The sequence below is a fragment of the Bombina bombina genome, chromosome 7 (genome assembly GCF_027579735.1).
Source record: "Bombina bombina isolate aBomBom1 chromosome 7, aBomBom1.pri, whole genome shotgun sequence".
NCBI lineage: Eukaryota > Metazoa > Chordata > Amphibia > Anura > Bombinatoridae > Bombina > Bombina bombina.
Window position 1 is genome coordinate 421,666,131 of NC_069505.1, and position 18,315 is coordinate 421,684,445.

General features: G+C 39.8%; 1 protein-coding gene across 2 annotated transcripts in view; it reads right to left on the reverse strand.

The window, feature by feature from the left end:
* Positions 1-2,386: 2,386 nt before the first annotated feature.
* The window catches only part of MGAT3 (beta-1,4-mannosyl-glycoprotein 4-beta-N-acetylglucosaminyltransferase), a 113,353-nt gene continuing 97,424 nt past the window's right edge, over positions 2,387-18,315 (reverse strand). For both annotated transcript variants that reach the window (XM_053721284.1, XM_053721283.1), the window contains exons 2-3: positions 4,567-10,710; positions 2,387-4,464 (exon numbers count right to left, since the gene is read on the reverse strand). In XM_053721284.1, coding sequence (XP_053577259.1) covers positions 9,195-10,709 — 1,515 coding nt within the window. In that variant the 5' untranslated portion in view covers position 10,710 and the 3' untranslated portion in view covers positions 2,387-4,464; positions 4,567-9,194. The remainder of the gene's footprint in view (positions 4,465-4,566; positions 10,711-18,315) is intronic.

Genomic DNA, 18,315 nt, shown 5'->3' on the forward strand with positions numbered 1-18,315 from the left:
CAGGCGGAACAGGATATAATTGCTTAAAACGTTTAGAAGGAGTAAATGAATTACCCAATCTATCCCATTCCTTAGCAATTACTGCAGAAATAGCATTAGGAACAGGAAAGACTTCTGGAATAACCGCAGGAGCTTTAAAAACCTTATCCAAACGTATAGAATTAGTATCAAGAGGACTAGAATCCTCTATTTCTAAAGCAATTAGTACTTCTTTAAGTAAAGAGCGAATAAATTCCATCTTAAATAAATATGAAGATTTATCAGCATCAATCTCTGAGACAGAATCCTCTGAACCAGAAGAGTCCAAAGAATCAGAATGATGGTGTTCATTTAAAAATTCATCTGTAGAGAGAGAAGATTTAAAAGACTTTTTACGTTTACTAGAAGGAGAAATAACAGACAAAGCCTTCTTTATGGATTCAGAAACAAAATCTCTTATGTTATCAGGAACATTCTGCACCTTAGATGTTGAGGGAACTGCAACAGGCAATGGTACATCACTAAAGGAAATATTATCTGCATTAACAAGTTTGTCATGACATTTAATACAAACAACAGCTGGAGGAATAGCTACCAAAAATTTACAGCAGATACACTTAGCTTTGGTAGATCCAGCAGGCAGAGATTTTCCTGTAGTATCTTCTGGCTCAGATGCAACGTGAGACATCTTGCAATATGTAAGAGAAAAAACAACATATAAAGCAAAATAGATCAAATTCCTTATAAGACAGTTTCAGGAATGGGAAAAAAATGCCAAACATCAAGCTTCTAGCAACCAGAAGCAAATGAAAAATGAGACTGAAATAATGTGGAGACAAAAACGACGCCCATATTTTTTGGCGCCAAATAAGACGCCCACATTATTTGGCGCCTAAATGCCTTTGGCGCCAAAAATGACGCCACATCCGGAACGCCGACATTTTTGGCGCAAAATAACGTCAAAAAAATGACGCAACTTCCGGCGACACGTATGACGCCGGAAACGAAATGAATTTTTGCGCCAAAAAAGTCCGCGCCAAGAATGACGCAATAAAATGAAGCATTTTCAGCCCCCGCGAGCCTAACAGCCCACAGGGAAAAAGTCAAATTTTTGAGGTAAGAAAAATATGATAATTAAAGCATAATCCCAAATATGAAACTGACTGTCTGGAAATAAGGAAAGTTGAACATTCTGAGTCAAGGCAAATAAATGTTTGAATACATATATTTAGAACTTTATAAATAAAGTGCCCAACCATAGCTTAGAGTGTCACAGAAAATAAGATTTACTTACCCCAGGACACTCATCTACATGTTTGTAGAAAGCCAAACCAGTACTGAAACGAGAATCAGTAGAGGAAATGGTAAATATAAGAGTATATCGTCGATCTGAAAAGGGAGGTAAGAGATGAATCTCTACGACCGATAACAGAGAACCTTATGAAATAGACCCCGTAGAAGGAGATCACTGCATTCAATAGGCAATACTCTCCTCACATCCCTCTGACATTCACTGCACGCTGAGAGGAAAACCGGGCTCCAACTTGCTGCGGAGCGCATATCAACGTAGAATCTAGCACAAACTTACTTCACCACCTCCCTTGGAGGCAAAGTTTGTAAAACTGATTTGTGGGTGTGGTGAGGGGTGTATTTATAGGCATTTTAAGGTTTGGGAAACTTTGCCCCTCCTGGTAGGAATGTATATCTCATACGTCACTAGCTCATGGACTCTTGTTAATTACATGAAAGAAATATATATACTGATGAAGGGGATATTTTCCCCGAAAACGTTCCAATAAAGTAACAGTTTGTTTTGGAAAAAGTCCTGTGAGTGCAATCATTGATTTTGGATATAGCACTGTATCATTGCACCCAGGCAGGTGACAACAAGAGATGGGTCGGTCTGAAGATATATATATATATATATATATATATATATATATATATATATATACACACGCACAAAATATCCGTGTCATACCCAGAGCATTTACTTTAAACAAATGGGTATTTATTTGGGTAACTAAAAATAACATTGTCTAATTGTATTTTATTTCCTTTATAGCCCAAGTGCAAATTCCTGAGGTTTTTCATATGATTTAATAAATCAAGTAATAACATTTAATAAAAAAAATATGCAGCAATACACACAGCGCGGCCTGTGAGGCAGAGCGAATGTTATGGTATTTTTCTTGGACATGGGGCAAGTTGGGTGGGTGTATGTTTGTGTGGGGGGGGAGGGAACGTAAGGGCCATGACCTCTCCTTTCTGACAGAAAACAGCCGCAGATATTGTATCCTTGAAGGCTTGTGTGAGAGAGAGAGACTGCAATGCAGGGCCCGGCTTCAGCAAATCAATTCCAGTGAATGAAATAACCTTTCAGTGCTAAAAAAAGCCTGCAACATAATCCGTCAGATACCCTTTTATTAATGAGGGAGAAAAATGCCTCCGATTACAGTTTGTGCACAGGAACACACAAAGAGTTCCTAAAGTCTCAACAAAAACACATTTATTCACATCAGAAAGGGATTATTCAACCACAAATGATTTTTTTATAGATTTTTAAATAGTGCAATTTTTTTTAGCCTTCTCACCTATACCCTTAAAATTTCCTTTTTTATATTTTTGCACATTTTATTAAAAAGAATAGATCTTTGAGTAAATGTATAAATAAAAATGAATTCATGTTTCACAGTACCTTTTATTGATTTTTAGAGTCAATCCATATATTTTATGTATCTGTGTATATATATTTTTATATTTTTTTCCCTTTTCCCTAAGTAGAATTAAAAAAATAAAAAATCGATCAGAGGTAAATTTCAAGATGAAGTGGTCCTCTTGCGGTCTCTTAAAAATACCTTAGCATGACTAGAAAGGCTACGCCATATGGATTAAAGGGACAGTATGCACAAATTTTCATATAACTGCATGTAATAGACACCACTATAAATCCAGTATAAAACCAATTAAAAAACTTACTTAGAAGCTCTCAGTTTAGCTCTGTTTAAAAGGTTACTGGAACATCCACTGTAAGTGGGAAATAGCAGACACTCCCCCTTCCTCTGCATATGAAAAGACTCTTTACACAAACAGGAGCAAGCTGGAGTAGGTATACGTTGGTATTCTCCTAAAACTCTGGGGCTTGAAAATCAGAACAATGTTATTTAAAAATAAGCAAAACTATCGATTTAAAAAACAAACAAAAAACTGTATGGGCTGTATAAATGGATCATCTACAAAACATTTATGCAAAGAAAAATCTAGTGTATAATGTCCCTTTAATCTGAGTCTGAGATGGTTACAAAATAAAGCTTCAGACAGTTTAATTACAGAACTGTGACAGTTACTGGCCTAAACGTGATCTGGTTACAACACATAGGTGCACGGTGTAACCCCAAAAATCCCCACAGATATTAGTGACAAAAAGTGCTTTCTTGTATTTAACATCAAAGTCACTATAGAAAGTCACAGATCTTACTGCCACATAACATTAGCAAAAACCAATGCCAGCGACATATTGCGAATGTGCAGCTTTAAATCACTTAGCTGTCTGGGGCAAATAGCGTCTATAGACCGGGTAAATAAACATAATGGGCCTCATACATTGCTCTGTGAATTTATTTGTGAATATCTTGAAAAATATACATATTTAGTGCTCACAATTCCATGTTTTTTTTTTTTTATTTGCTTGTGTCACATATAGGACCCTAGAGAGACGGGTTCAAAGTGTCATATAAAGTAATAAATATATGTAAACACCGTCATTTCCATCCAATCTATTCACATTAAGTAACTTGCCATTATCAAAACATGAATAAGATATGTACATTCCGGCAATGGTGAATCGATATCCTATATACACAAAGGTACAGGCATATATACAGAAACATTTTTTTATACAGCATAGTTGGAAATATTTACATTAGCTACAAGCACATCCCTTTTTCCATTACAATTACATATCATATGAAAACATTTTGCATTTTTCCTTTATTTTGGAGAAATTCAGATTTGTTTTGCTAACAGCAGCACCGTACATTGTATCCTGCACCAGTTTCATTTGGAGATGGGCTTTACTTTTTTTTTATTTGTATCCAGTTCACAGGTTTTGCCTATTTCGCTCTAGTTACTAGATGCCCCAGCTGTTAGCCCCTTCCATCAGACTGCCCCTCGGCCTAGTTATGCTGGCACCCGGCAGGCAAAGGGTTTGTGCCACTGGCTCACTTTGGGACCTATGCGGTGACACTGCGGATTCAAGCTGAAGAGCTGGGACTGAGCCAGGGGAAACGCAGAACAGAATGTGAAGAAAACAAGCAGAGCTGAATAGCTGCTTCCCTTTCAGTAGTAATCAGATTCCTTCCCTCTAAAGTGATAAAATTCCCTTTTTGCTTAATAGACTGTAGGGTTGCCAGATAGGTCCAGATTATCTCCAGCAGGCAGCTAGACCATGAGGCCTGGAGCAGTTTCCAAAGAGTACACAGAAACCTTAGCTGTACCCACATATACTAAACTGGGGACCCACATCTGTACCCAAATAGTACACAGAAACTGGGGACCCACATCTGTACCCAAATAGTACACAGAAACCTTAGCTGTACCCACATATACTAAACTGGGGACCCACAGTATAGTACACAGAAACTGGGGACCCACATCTGTACCCAAATAGTACAGAAAAACTGGGGACCCACATCTGTAACCAAATAGTACAGAAAAACTGGGGACCCAAAGCTGTGCCCAAACATTATACTAAACTGGGGGCCCAAAGCTTGCTTAGAGTATGCAGAAACTGGGGACACTTATCTGTGCCCAAATAGTAAACAGAAACTGGGGACCCTTAGCTGTGCCCAAATACTAAACTAAATGGGGACCTACAATTGTGCTTAAATAGTACACAGAAAAAGGGGACTCTTAGCTTTGCCCAAATATTATAATAAACTGGGGGGGGGGCACAGCTTGCTTAGAGTATGCAGAGACTAAAGACGGTTAGCTGTGCCCATATATTATATTAAACTGGGGACCCTTAGTTGTGCCCAAATATATTAAACTGGGGACCTACAGCTGTACTCAAATAATATACAGAAAATGTGTCAATGTAGATGTCCAATAATATGCACTACTGCGCACAAGTAAATGAGTGTGAGTGCAAAGGCGTTAACCAGGGGTGCCACAGACACACGTAGACTAAAGCACAGTACCCTGTCTGTAACATCTGTTAGTGAATTTGAGTTTATAGCCTATGTGAATTATTGATCATGGAGTCCTGTAACCAAGACTCACTAATTGTTTTCAAAGAACATTCGAGTGAGGCAAATGTCTCTGATTCCTATGTTATCCTATGCAGATATTTAACCGAAGTCTGAGGTAACTCACCAAATGTTAGTGAATTATGTTCATGCCATAACACACACTGGAAAGGATGACCTTGCTCATTGAACTCAGAGATCTTTAGCCATAACTATATTTACAAGAAATCTCTGTAATTATCTAGTTGCAAAGGATTCACCATAAATATATAAAGACACCCCACCAATATGATGTGGCACTTTCCTATTGGCTGTCTTACTATGGCAGCCATAATGACTTCTGGAACATTGCTACAGTTAATCTAGCAGCTGGCGGAGCCTCCTTATTCCCCAATTCATATCAGGAAAATAAATCTGTTTATAAATGGCAACCCTACCTCAGTAGTCAATAACAAATGTCCCTAACCTGCCCAAGCGGGGTAAGAGATTAATGCCCAGATGCCCACACTACGGGCTTTGTCCTGTAACCCTAACAAGCTACTAAAAGCCTTCACTTTTTTCCCCTATGATCCTGGGTCCTTTATTATACCAAGTGCCATGTCTGTAAGATAACAAGCGATTATAATGCCAACTGTAATTCCCACGCTGCTCTGCCAGAGAAGAGTCGCATATTGCACATATTTTTTGCTTTTGGAAACATCAGGATTAATCTGTTCTACCAAGTGGAATATCCACGTATATTAATATTTGCCAGTACTGGAAGCTGCAGCCTTGTGGTTTAATCCCTTCAAATCACTGCAGGTATAATGTCAACGTAAACAGATTCCTAAGCCCAAGTGACATTGTAGCAAGTTGTATCTGTGTTTTTCTGATTTTATAGATCAGGAATCAACAAATTCAGGTTTTCCTGTTATACAACAGACATAAGTCATTTGATATTCATAGCACTTACACGCTGGAATCTTGATGACATTTCCCCTTTAAAAAAAATGTGCAAATTCCACATTAAAAATTAAGTAACATTTATGGTACAAAAAATCTTCGGGGTCAATAAATATAAATGACACATTGGCTAAAAGAATTCGATATCTGATTGGTTAAATTCTCCCTCTCCGTTATTTCAAGCTTTCAACTGGATTTTTATCCAACAGCAAATCTGTGTTTATTCACAAACTAAACAGCAAACATGATTGGGTCCCATCATAAATTTGTGGCGCTAATTTAAACATAATCTGTTGTATAAAGCTCCTCCCCCTCGGTTGCCAGACACGGCTGTTCTGCAGTGGTACTTGATATGTTGCCCCTCCCTTTGGGAAACAAATTATTAAAAAGGACATTAAATAGCTCTTGATTATGTATAAAAATGTGCTTTTTCCCACACTCCCCGGAGAGCTGCAAATTCTGTAAAATAGGTTTTCAAAATGCTGCTGATTTGCAGGTAAAAGAATAACAGCATAGAATGGAGAGTAGGACAAACTTTTTTTTTTTTTTTTTTTACACAAAAGCTTTTTTCCCACACTCCCCGGAGAGCTTCAAATTCTCTATAATAGGTTTTCAAAATGCTGCTTTTTTTTTTTTACGCAAAAGCTTTTAAAAGGCCATAATAGCCATAAAATTAATTAGAGCATTTCATTTTAAGACTAATGACCCTACAAACTTGCAAAGGGATCAAACACACCGTAAAAGTACAGCTCAGGGCCCACAGAGCACTGCTGGTCCCGAGCTGAAACCGCTGCTGATCCAAGCACCAGCGACTCAAAAGTGCAACTAGCTGCTGATTGGATCTGTTGCAGTTTCCACTCGGTATCAGCACTGCTCTTGGGTCCCTAAACAGTACTTCTACTGTACGTTTAACCCCTTAGTGTAGGTTGACAGTCTTAACTAATTGGATAACAATTATCCCTTTAATGCATCGTTACTTTGCAGACAAGTGTCTCAGATATCCTTTATTTTTTTTTACCCATTTAAGAAAGTGTTTATTTTAATATGGGGGGGGTAATACATTAATGAGGTCATGTGACAAGTAAACAGGGGCAGCCCTTGGGTGATACACACCTGTTTTCCCCCCGCAGAGTAATGTTTTTATGTAATAATTTGCATAGTGACAACAGCAAGGGATATTCTTCTGGGGGTGCAGAATTAAAGCAGATTATCAGTGGTCAGGCTTGGCATTCACTCTGATTAGTCAATCGGTTGCTGGACAAATATAGTGACACAGGGAGACAGCCCAGAATTAGATCTCTGGCGTTCAAGTGACAACATGCCAGTTGCTAAGCAGAGGTCACAGAACTGGAGAGCAGCATTTCATTTTCAAGCACTGAAAGCTCAGATACTTGAAGACAAGGAAATAACAGGGCACATTATGCGCAAAACAGACTCAAGGACTATCACAAATGGAACAGGGACCCCCATGATAGCAGCGAATGATGATATCACTAGATATTCTATTTAAAGGAGAATGTTGTAAATATCGCAGTTTTTTCTTTTTTGCATGAAATATGAATGATTTATTCAATCTAGAAATGTAAATTTACTTTTCAGCATCGGCCACGCGAAATGCGTAACAGGTTACATTGTAGAACATCACAAGCTAAAGAGTTTACTCTGCAGCAATAAAATGCTGAATTGAACCATTTAAGCAATGTAAAACATTCTCACTTAACGAGTCAGTATTTCCGAATGGTTTTAGTTTGTACTGTCAGATGCGTTTCAGTTTTTTTCCTTTCTTCTGAAAACAGTATCTTAAAAGCTACATGGCGCCCTAAACAAGCTCTGAAAACATGTGCAGGGTTTCAATAAGGACTAATCCACTCGCTAAAACACTTTGTGCTGCATGGTAATGTGTAATATTACTAGACTTCTTTAGCTCACTCATATTTCATGCAAATAATACAATTAAAGTTTTAAAACATTGACTTTTTGAAAATGTGTGATAGAAAATTCGGGAATTTCCTTGTAAAAATCCATTTAAGTATATTTGCACAATTTAGGTATTTGCTTGTATGACTCAGAGGCAAAACGCTGATAAGCAAAACCATTCCTGTAATTTTATCTAACCCGCAGAATGGATTATTCTGTACTTTTGGCATTTATAGGGGTTATTGCGCAATAACATACAGCTGCAAGTCAGTTAAGAAAAATATCAGTTCCCTAGAACTCTAGTGGTGCAAAAGAAGATAAATAAGACATTTCTCGTGATTTTTCTGTCACACCCTGAAAACAAAAAAAATAATAATTAAAATAAAACAATGTTGCAGTGCGCAATGCTGAGTATACAGGTTCCTAAGTAGCCGTGACACTCAATTAAACTCTTTGTGCAGAGAGGACTTCTATGCAAACTCACACACACAGGGTTACAGATATTTCTGGGAGTCATGAAGGACGTGTAAATGAATATAAAATTAGAAAACATATCTAGGGTAGAATATATAACGCCTGTGTGAGTTTGCATATATACATCACATCTCCTGCAAATGGACCTGGTCTATTAGTGGATAACAAATATTGTTAAACAGCATTGTTCAGAGTTGGTATTTAAAACAATTTTTTTTACAACTTTATGACCGTGTGGATGTACAGTCATACTCATATTTATAGACGGCACCATGATCATCTGTAATGGTGAAATAAAGCAAACACTTCTTCAAAAGCCACGTTGATAGTGAAGCACAAGCTACTGGTGAAAAGCCTCTCTTGAACCAAGTCAGTAGTTACAATACCACAAATAAATATATATATATATATATATATATATATATATATTATTTTTTTTTTTAGGCATGACCCATGTAAGCAGCCAATCACAGAGGGAGCACAATCTCCCAAGAGGTTCAGTGATTTTACATCGCTATGTAAATTTTCACCTCCGTTTAGTGGCACATTTACATTCCAGTGGGTTGATAAGATGTGTACAGAGGATTTGTTGGAAAATTCAACAGGTAAATATATGAGCAATACTACCCCACCCTCTCAGCTGCTGTAGGGGTTTTTGATTAGGTAACCAAAGCGTTTAGTGTTTTCCATCATATATTTGGGGGCATACATGTGCTCATGGGGGTCGGCAGGAGGATACTCCTGTTTGGTCCCATCAAACCAACCCCCAGTTTTAATGAGCCACCGGATGTAGTTGAGGTCTCTTTTGTCTTCATAGTCTCCCCATCGAGGAAAGTCACCATTCTGTGCAGAGATCAGCTTAAAGTTAATGCCCTCTGGTGGGAAACACCAGGAGCAGTGCCAACCAGCAAAGTGCAATGGACTTCCTAAGGACCACTGTACTAAGATGTGGCCAGTCTTGTTCTCATATTGCCGAAAATTGGGCATAGTGTAGTACTCTCGCCGCCGTAAACGGATTCCATCTGTGCCATACACTATTCTCAGCATTCCAATGGTACAGCCAGAAATCACCTCCAGGGTCCCTGGCTGCTTCCAGAAGAAGCCATACAGCGACTTGCGCATGTGGAAGGCAAAGGGTTCTGTCCATCCATCGTAAAGCTTGAGGAAGAGCACCCCCTCTCTGCTAGGGATCTCATCAGCATCATCAATTATAAAGAGGTCATCATCCCGTAGGTTACGCAGTCGGCTTACACCATTGCGTGTGAGAAATGTCCGTAGATAGTCATCTGCTATCCAGCCATCTTGTCTCCCACCCTCTGGGAAGTGGTCCAAGAAAACATAGATAATCTTGGATTTTATGTAATCAAAAGTGCCATTGAGAAGCATCTGACGGAATAAGAGAGGACGTTGTTCCCCATAAGCTGTGAAATTTGATTCGCACACCAGGAAAACATCTACAGCCCCTTCCAGTTCATTAAACCGTACATCCAGCAGGTCAAACTCATGATTGATATTGATAGCATTAATGACACGACGTGGTTTTAGTCGAGGTGTTAATCTATCCTTGGTGGGGAGGTTGGAGTGTTGTACAACAGTGGGCACTCCACAGCTGGGTCCATGCCAACCTGGTAGACACACACAGTCCACCCATTTTCTACGTTTTTGAGTTGGTTGCTGCTGTTGCCGTACAGTGCCAGGGGACTGCTTACGAGGGGGGGAGCGTTCTGATTTTTCAGAAGGTGGACGGTCCAGGGATTTTGTTCCTGGCTTAAAGCATACTCCACCTGACTTTGTGCGCACAAAATACTCTGTTGTGTCTTCCTGGAGCTCAAATTCAGCCACATGCAAGTCATCAATACGATGTTCGCCAACCCTTGAGGGAAGAGGTTTTGGTTGGTTCTGATGGAGCGGAGGTGGGCGGTAGTAGCCTGGAGTGCGTAGAATCTGGTTTGCAACATCAGACCTGGCTACTATGTGTGGATTTAATGGCCGGGACTCCCAGAAAAAGCCAGAGATTAAATTAGGGCTCAGAGAAACCAACTCCCGGGGTAACGAGACATAGGAGAGGGCTTTCAGAAAATGCAGGACAGAGATTAGACACAGTCCGGCCATGCAAAGCAGGAGGAACATCTTGTGCCACCTCATCTTCATCCTGCAAAAGAAAAGAAACAAAGTCAACATTTTAATAAAGATACAAAACAAACCCCAATCCCCAGACCAACACAGAAGAGGATTATCTACTGGAAATCGCAAAAAGAACCTGTTTTAATTGGCCATTTAATATATTGGGACTTAAGGCAAACAAGTTGTTCCATCTAGGCTAAAGGAATACTTAAGTCCGGGTTCTAGATTTAACATAATTTGCACAAATCAATCAATCTGAAGTCTTAAAACCTAATTTTCTAACCATAAGTGGAATAGTACTTATAATAGTAATCTTAGGTTAACCCACTAGCAAATATGTAAACCTTCTGAGTGATAATGAACTCGTTAGTCTATGAATCATTACACATACATAGGATAGTCACAACAAAATGCTATCACTGGCCTATTGTAGCTTTTACACAGTATACGGCAGGACTGGGACAATGCCTGAATAAATCTGCTTTACGCCCTGATAAAAATCAGAAGTTTGTTGTTATTTAACCACATTTGCAGATCGTTATCCTGCTGATCATTGCGATGCACACCTGCACTCTGTGCTTGCTGGAGCGAAGAATACAGTGTTTATATTAGCAAATAAAACAAAACTGAGATCTTTCACTTCTCATCAGTGTATCTAGATTAGAGACACAAAACTTGTAAACACTTTATGGTTAATATGGTCCAATTTTATAGCCCTTATTTGGCTATTTTTTTACATTCCTATACTTGTCCTATCTTGACACATTTAAATCAATGACACACATGTGTATGTGAGTTTATGCGTGAGAGTATGCGTGTGAGTATGCGTGTGTCCTCAAACCTCTCTTCCCTCTGTACCAGATTAGTTTAGTCTGTTATGTTTTTGTATCAACATAAATACTGTATACACATATCTCTCTGTACACAGCACTACACAAATAAATGATAATAATAATATACGTGTATTTGAGTGTATGTTTGTGTAAATTACCATAGAAGGAGGATTAGACACCATATCCAGCACTAAACTATTATACAAAATAGTTTTACTGGCTTACTAATTGCGCTGCACAAACATATTGCTCAATAATTCAAGAACAAATTATCAAAAAATCAAAACTACAGGCAGTCCCCAGGTTACGAACAAGATAGGTTCTGTAGGTTTGTTATTGAATTTGTATGTAAGTAGTAACAGGCACTTTTTTTAGGTGAAACTCTAGCCACACATTTGTTTAGTTTTTTAGCATAGGGAAAAGTTTGTTTTGCTATCTTTGCCCCTGTTCAGAACATTTCACATCACTTTCTGTTCTTGTGACAATTGTATTTTGAGTAATTTGGGTTATCCTGGAAAGAAGGACTGGCGATAAAGCTCTATTTTCTCCGTTTGTAAGTACGAGTTGCACTAAATAGTGAATGTCAACTTTCATGAATGAAAGCCCTGTTTTTAAAAATACTATTAAAAACAGGGACACTTTCATTCATGAAGCCGTTCTTTTAAACTATTTCCCTTTTCTTCCTAGCACGCGTGGAACACCGGAGCAGCGATTCCCCCGCCTCTAGGTCGTCTCTTCTTACGTCAAAAATGAAGAATCCGGCTTCCTCCAATAACGGCTTCCCCCCCCAGAGCAAACATTGCCTGAGGCCACGCTGTGATTAGAGGAAGCCGGATTGTCATTTCTGAAGTAAGAAGAGACGTCCTGGGGTGCGGAGGAATAGTTGTCCACCTCGTATTGTTGTCTGGCTATAACCACGCTCTCCCTTATAGAGCTCCAGTTTCACTGCAGATCACGCCCTACTGTACAAGTGACCATGTCCATTTGTTGGAGCTTTCCCGCCTACAAGCTCTCTCAGCTACACACACACACACTGTAGTTAAAAAAGAAAAAAACAATTTCGGTTTCGTTTCGGTTTTCGGCCAGGATCATCCTGAATTTTCGGTATCTGTTTCGGTCCAGAATTTTCATTTCGGTGCATCCCTAGTGTGTTTGTGGGTGTATATGGGAGTATATGTGAGTTTGTGGGTGTATATGGGAGTATATGGGAGTTTGTGGGTGTATATGGGAGTATATGTGTGTTTGTGGGTGTTTATGGGAGTATATGTGTGTTTGTGGGTGTTTATGGGAGTATATGTGTGTTTGTATATGGGAGTATATGTGAGTTTGTGGGTGTATATGGGAGTATATGTGAGTTTGTGGGTGTTTATGGGAGTATATGTGTGTTTGTGGGTGTTTATGGGAGTATATGTGAGTTTGTGTTTGTATATGGGAGTATATGTGAGTTTGTGGGTGTTTATGGGAGTATATGTGAGTTTGTGGGTGTATATGGGAGTATATGTGTGTTTGTGCACGCATTTCAGATCCTTACTCACAGCTCTCTTATAACACTCCTGTAGTTCTTCCCCTCAGGCATCACTTGCATCCAGTCACCCCAGAATAATGTAAATGTAATATGTTGACTCTAGTGCCAGTAACATACCTAGTCATATATAGGCAACATCAGGAAGCAAGTGCCACCTGCAGCTCTCTGCTGTCCTGCCAGATGAAGTGACATGAATGAGATCCTATATGCTCCAGGCACACAGCAGTGCTGTGTTTATTACACCTGCGATAAGAACCAAACTTACACACTGCACCTAAAGACCATGTCAGGGCTCAAAGGTCACGTCTGTCATAAACACATGGAAAGCAATGATTGACCAGCCCAGCTAAGATTAACCCCTTCACTGCCAGTGTGAATTACAGGACACTGATAGAATACTGTTCAACCTTTCCCTGCCAATGGTGCATGCAACCCAGTGGTTAACCCATTCTCTGCCAGTACAATCAACAGGACACTAATTAAAGGGACAGTCTACACCAGAATTTTTATTGTTTTAAAAGATAGATAATCCCTTTATTACTCATTCCTCAGTTTTGCAAAACCAACACAGTTATAATAATATAGTTTTAACCTCTGTGATTATCTTGTATCTAAGCCTCTGCAAACTGCCCCTTTATTTCAGTTCTTTTGACAGACTTGCAGTCTAGCCAATCAGTGCCTGCTCCAAGATAACTTCACGTGCATGAGCACAGTGTTATCTATATGAAATACGTAAACTAACACCCTCTAGTGGTGAAAAACTATTAAAATGCATTCTGAAAAGAGGTGGCCTTCAAGGTCTAAGACATTAGCATATGAACCTCCTAGGTTAAGCTTTCAACTAAGAATACCAAGAGAACAAAGCAAAATTGGTGATAAAAGTAAATTGGAAAATTGTTTAAAATTGCATGCTCTATCTGAATCATGAAAGTTTATTTTGGCCTAGACTGCCCCTTTAACCCATTCACTGCCAATGTGAGCTGCAGGGCAATGATAGAATACTGTTCAACCTCGTCCTTACCAAGGGGGCGTACAAAACAGTGATTAATTCTGTATCTGCTAATGTGACCCGCAGGACATTGATAAGATACCCCCTTACTCACAAGATATAGATAGGTTAACTTGTTGATAAAGAATACGCACATATCCTACACTAGTAGGAGCTACTTGCTGATTGGTGCCTGCACACATTTGTCTCTTGTGACTGGCTAACTAGATTAGTTCATTTTGCTGCCTGTAGTGCAATGCTGTTCCTTCAGCAAAGGATACCAAGAGAATGAAGCAAATTTGATAATAGAAGTAAATTGAAAAGTTGTTTAAATTTTGTATGTTCTATCCAAATCACAAAAGAAAATTGTGTGGTGTCCTGTCCCTTTAATCGTTTTCATGATTCAACATTCAATTTTAAACAACTTTCCAATTTACTTCTTTTATCTAATTTGCTTCATTCTTTTGGTATCCTTTGTTAAAGGAGCAGCAGTGCACTACTGGGAGAGCCAATGACACGAGGCATATGTGTGCATCCACCAATTAACAGCTCCTGAGCCTATCTAGATATTGTTTTCAACAACGGATACCAAGACAAATTAGATAAGAGAAGTAAATTAGAAAGTTGTTTAAAATCACATTCTTTATCTGACTCATGGAAGAAAAAAATGTGGGTTTCACGTCCCTTTAATCACTGTATAACAACGTGTGCACATACATTTAAAATTGTCATTTGTTAAACAATATTTGCAGGGTTTTGCCATTTCAGATCAGTCAAGGGATAGATCCATTGAAAACTACCTTGATTATATTTTTCTGCTTGAGCTGTATCCCAAGATGTAAATGAGCACCGCTTTAAGCAATCTCTTTGTAGCATGTAGAAAGTTCAGACAAACTGTAAAATAAACAACGTTCCAACTGACTTCTAGTATCTATTTTTCTACATTCTCTTGGTATCCCTTGTTGAAGGAGCAAAAATGCACTACTGGGAGTTAGCTGAACACATTGGGTGAGCCTATGACTAGAGGCATATATGATCAGCCACCAATCAGCCGCTAGCTCACAGTAGTGCATTGTTTCTCCTGAGTATGCTTTTCAAAAAAGGATTCCAAGACAACAAAGCAAATTAGAAAATAGAAGTAAATTGGAAAACTTAAATTATGCTTACCTGATAATTTTCTTTTCTTCTGCACGGGGAGAGTCCACAGCCGCATTCATTACTTTTGTGAAATACAGAACCTGGCCACCAGGAGGAGGCAAAGACACCCCAGCCAAAGGCTTAAATACCTCCCCCCACTTCACTCATCCCCCAGTCATTCTGCCAAGGGAGCAAGGAACAGTAGGAGAAATATCAAGCTGAAAAAAGGTGCCAGAAGAACGAATAAAAAAGAATTTGAGGCCGCCCTGTGGACTCTCCCCGTACAGAAGAAAAGAAAATTATCAGGTAAGCATAATTTAAGTTTTTCTTCTTAAAACGGGGAGAGTCCACAGCTGCATTCATTACTTTTGTGAAATCAATACCCAAGCTTATAGAGGACACTGAATGTAAAATCGGGCGGGAACAAAAACAAACGGCCCATTCTGATGGCACCACAGCCTGACACAACCCGGATTCCCATAAAAAAACTACTTCAACAGAAGCAGGAGAACAAAAATATGAAAAGAGGACAAGGTAACTGCCCATCAATTAGAACCATAACTATCTCAGTTAGAGATCAGATCACTCTAAATTCTGGACTCCACTGAGCACAAAAGCTACTGAGGAGACAAAAGTCCCACTCTCTAGAAGCACACAAAAACCTCTCCATGAACAATGGCAAGGGAAACAACAAACAAACTCCCACAACACAATCTCCCTAACTGAAAGAAGGGAAGAATCAGATAAGAAGGTCTGAACGAACCTCCAGAACAATCCCCAAAGATTCAAGGACAAAAAAGAGAGAGAAGCCCCTAGCAGAACTCGAAAAAGAGCGGCTACCAGGCTACAAGAGGACAAAGTTCCGTAGAAAATACTCTACCGACGGAGGAGAGCAAAGAAATGAAAATTCCAAATCACCTCCTACATGGATCCAAAAGGAACCAATGCAAAGCCTTAACCGAAACCAAAGTCCCAGAAGGACAAAAGGTAGAACAAGACTACCTTACCATAGACAGCTAACTAGCACAGAGAAACTGAACACCCGTAGGTCAGAAAACCCTGAGAGCAGAACAGGAACAGAATAGAAACATCTGTGTACGTCACTAACAAAAGCCACAGGCTTCCCTCGGATAGGCAGTTAGACTAAACGTCAAAACATAGTAACTAGCCAACCGAGTAGCTAGCAAACTTGCACCAGGACATTCCTGGAAGGAACAAGAAAAAAAACTCAGAAAGCACGGTGCACCAACTCCCCCCTGCTAGAAAACAGGGGTAAAGGAGGACAATACCCTGATTAATAAGGAAGAACCAACTACCCGCTAAGGGAAGGTTCCCGAACCAACTGCAAGGCCTCCACAACCTAAGTAAGGATCCTTCAGGAGACAAGATACGTGATCAATGCCTATCACAGAAGCGACTGTCAATGTCCCAAAGACAAGAGAGATTAAAAAATCCCAGCATCGACAAGGCCCAGAGATAATGAATCTCCAACCACGAGTTCCTAAAGAAAATAAGCAGGAAGGAGGCACCGACACCCAGAGAGACTAACTCGGGATCCAGTATACCTATCCTCATAACCCTCAGAACCCAAAGGGAGGGTATGCTGTAGACAAGAGAAAACCTTGACCCACTGAACTCCTAGTCAGATGAGGAAACTACTTCAGGAGGAGGAAACTACTTCAGGAGGAGAAAACTGGATAGGCGCAGTAGATCAGATCCTTCCAAATAGAAGGAAAACGAAGAGACCCAGGAATATTCCAGTAAAGAAATTCCCAGGAAACACTTCCTCCATTTCTCCATAAGAGATAAAAAGAACCGCACCAGTAGGAACAAGGAGATTTCCCCAGGACCGGGAAACAAGCCTGCTACTGAACGCTGGACAGATCCAAGACTGTTAAAATCTGAAAACAGAGTAACCAAAATGACAAGTCAAAGACAAGGACTAGGTTAAAAAACCGGACCCTCAAAAACCAGGTGCCGAATCAAGACCAAAAACCCTGCAGAACACCACTAAGTTACCTGGAAATTAAATTTGCACCAAAGTGGATGCATGCCATACCCATGCGGTCATAAACTCTGATCTCTCATGATGTATCCCAGTGGCTGTCCACTCAGCCCCAGAAGGCCTCTAAGATAACACCCACAAAGTCCGAAGACAAAGGAAGGACCCAAAAAAGATCAGAACTCCATGATTGAGAGAATATGACAGTCTCCAAAGATCCAGTCTGGATCAACCCTCAGAAAACCTACAGCTCAAGGAATTAACGAATAAACAAGCATCCTAAAACTCCTATCAGTTGACGGTAAGAGAGACTGCATAACAATCCCCAGATCCCCAAGTAAATAGGATAAAAAAGGGGGATACTGCAAGAACAAAGAGACGGTCCCTAAGAACCAAGTCTCCGCAACCAGATGACCGAAAGTCCTACCCCAACAGGGTAAGGGGAAGCGAAAAGCATAGCAATCCTCAAGAAGAGGAGAGAAACACTGGCGAAGAGATCTGAAAATCGCACAAATCGATCCACAAGGGGTACCAATAGGGGGGGAATAATCGCCCCCTACACCAGGTACTGGAGATCTCCATGCAGTTATCTGATCCTCTCCCCTTGAAGGGAGGACTCTAGCTCCTGTCCAAGGACCTCCGGAACTACAAAAACATACTGCCATAGCAGAATTCTTAATCCCAGCAAATCACGTAAGCTATGCAGGGACAAAACACTTAGTATCGAGTACGACCAACATCTGACGACCCACCAAGATGAAGTAACGTAGGACCAGCCTGATATGCAGGATAGAAGGGCCTCCTATAACTTGTAGAAACAAGAAAAACAACCTTGTAACAAGGAGGTAAGTAAACTTAGTACCCAAACAGGACCAGTCTGTTGTCAAGGATACACAATGTCTGATATAACCTCTAAGGAACAGAGTGAACTAGTACCCAACCAGGACCAACCTACTGACCAGGGTACAACCGAACTGTTCGAGGGCTTAACTGAAAGTTCTAAACCCTAGCAGGGCTAGACTAAACAAACAGACAAACGACAGACAAATAAGCTCTGAGGCTTAAACATTGTCTCTTAACATTCTTTTTTTCTTTCTTTTTTTTTGTGTGTGACTTCCGCCGGAAGGAACAACCATCGCGACCATAAA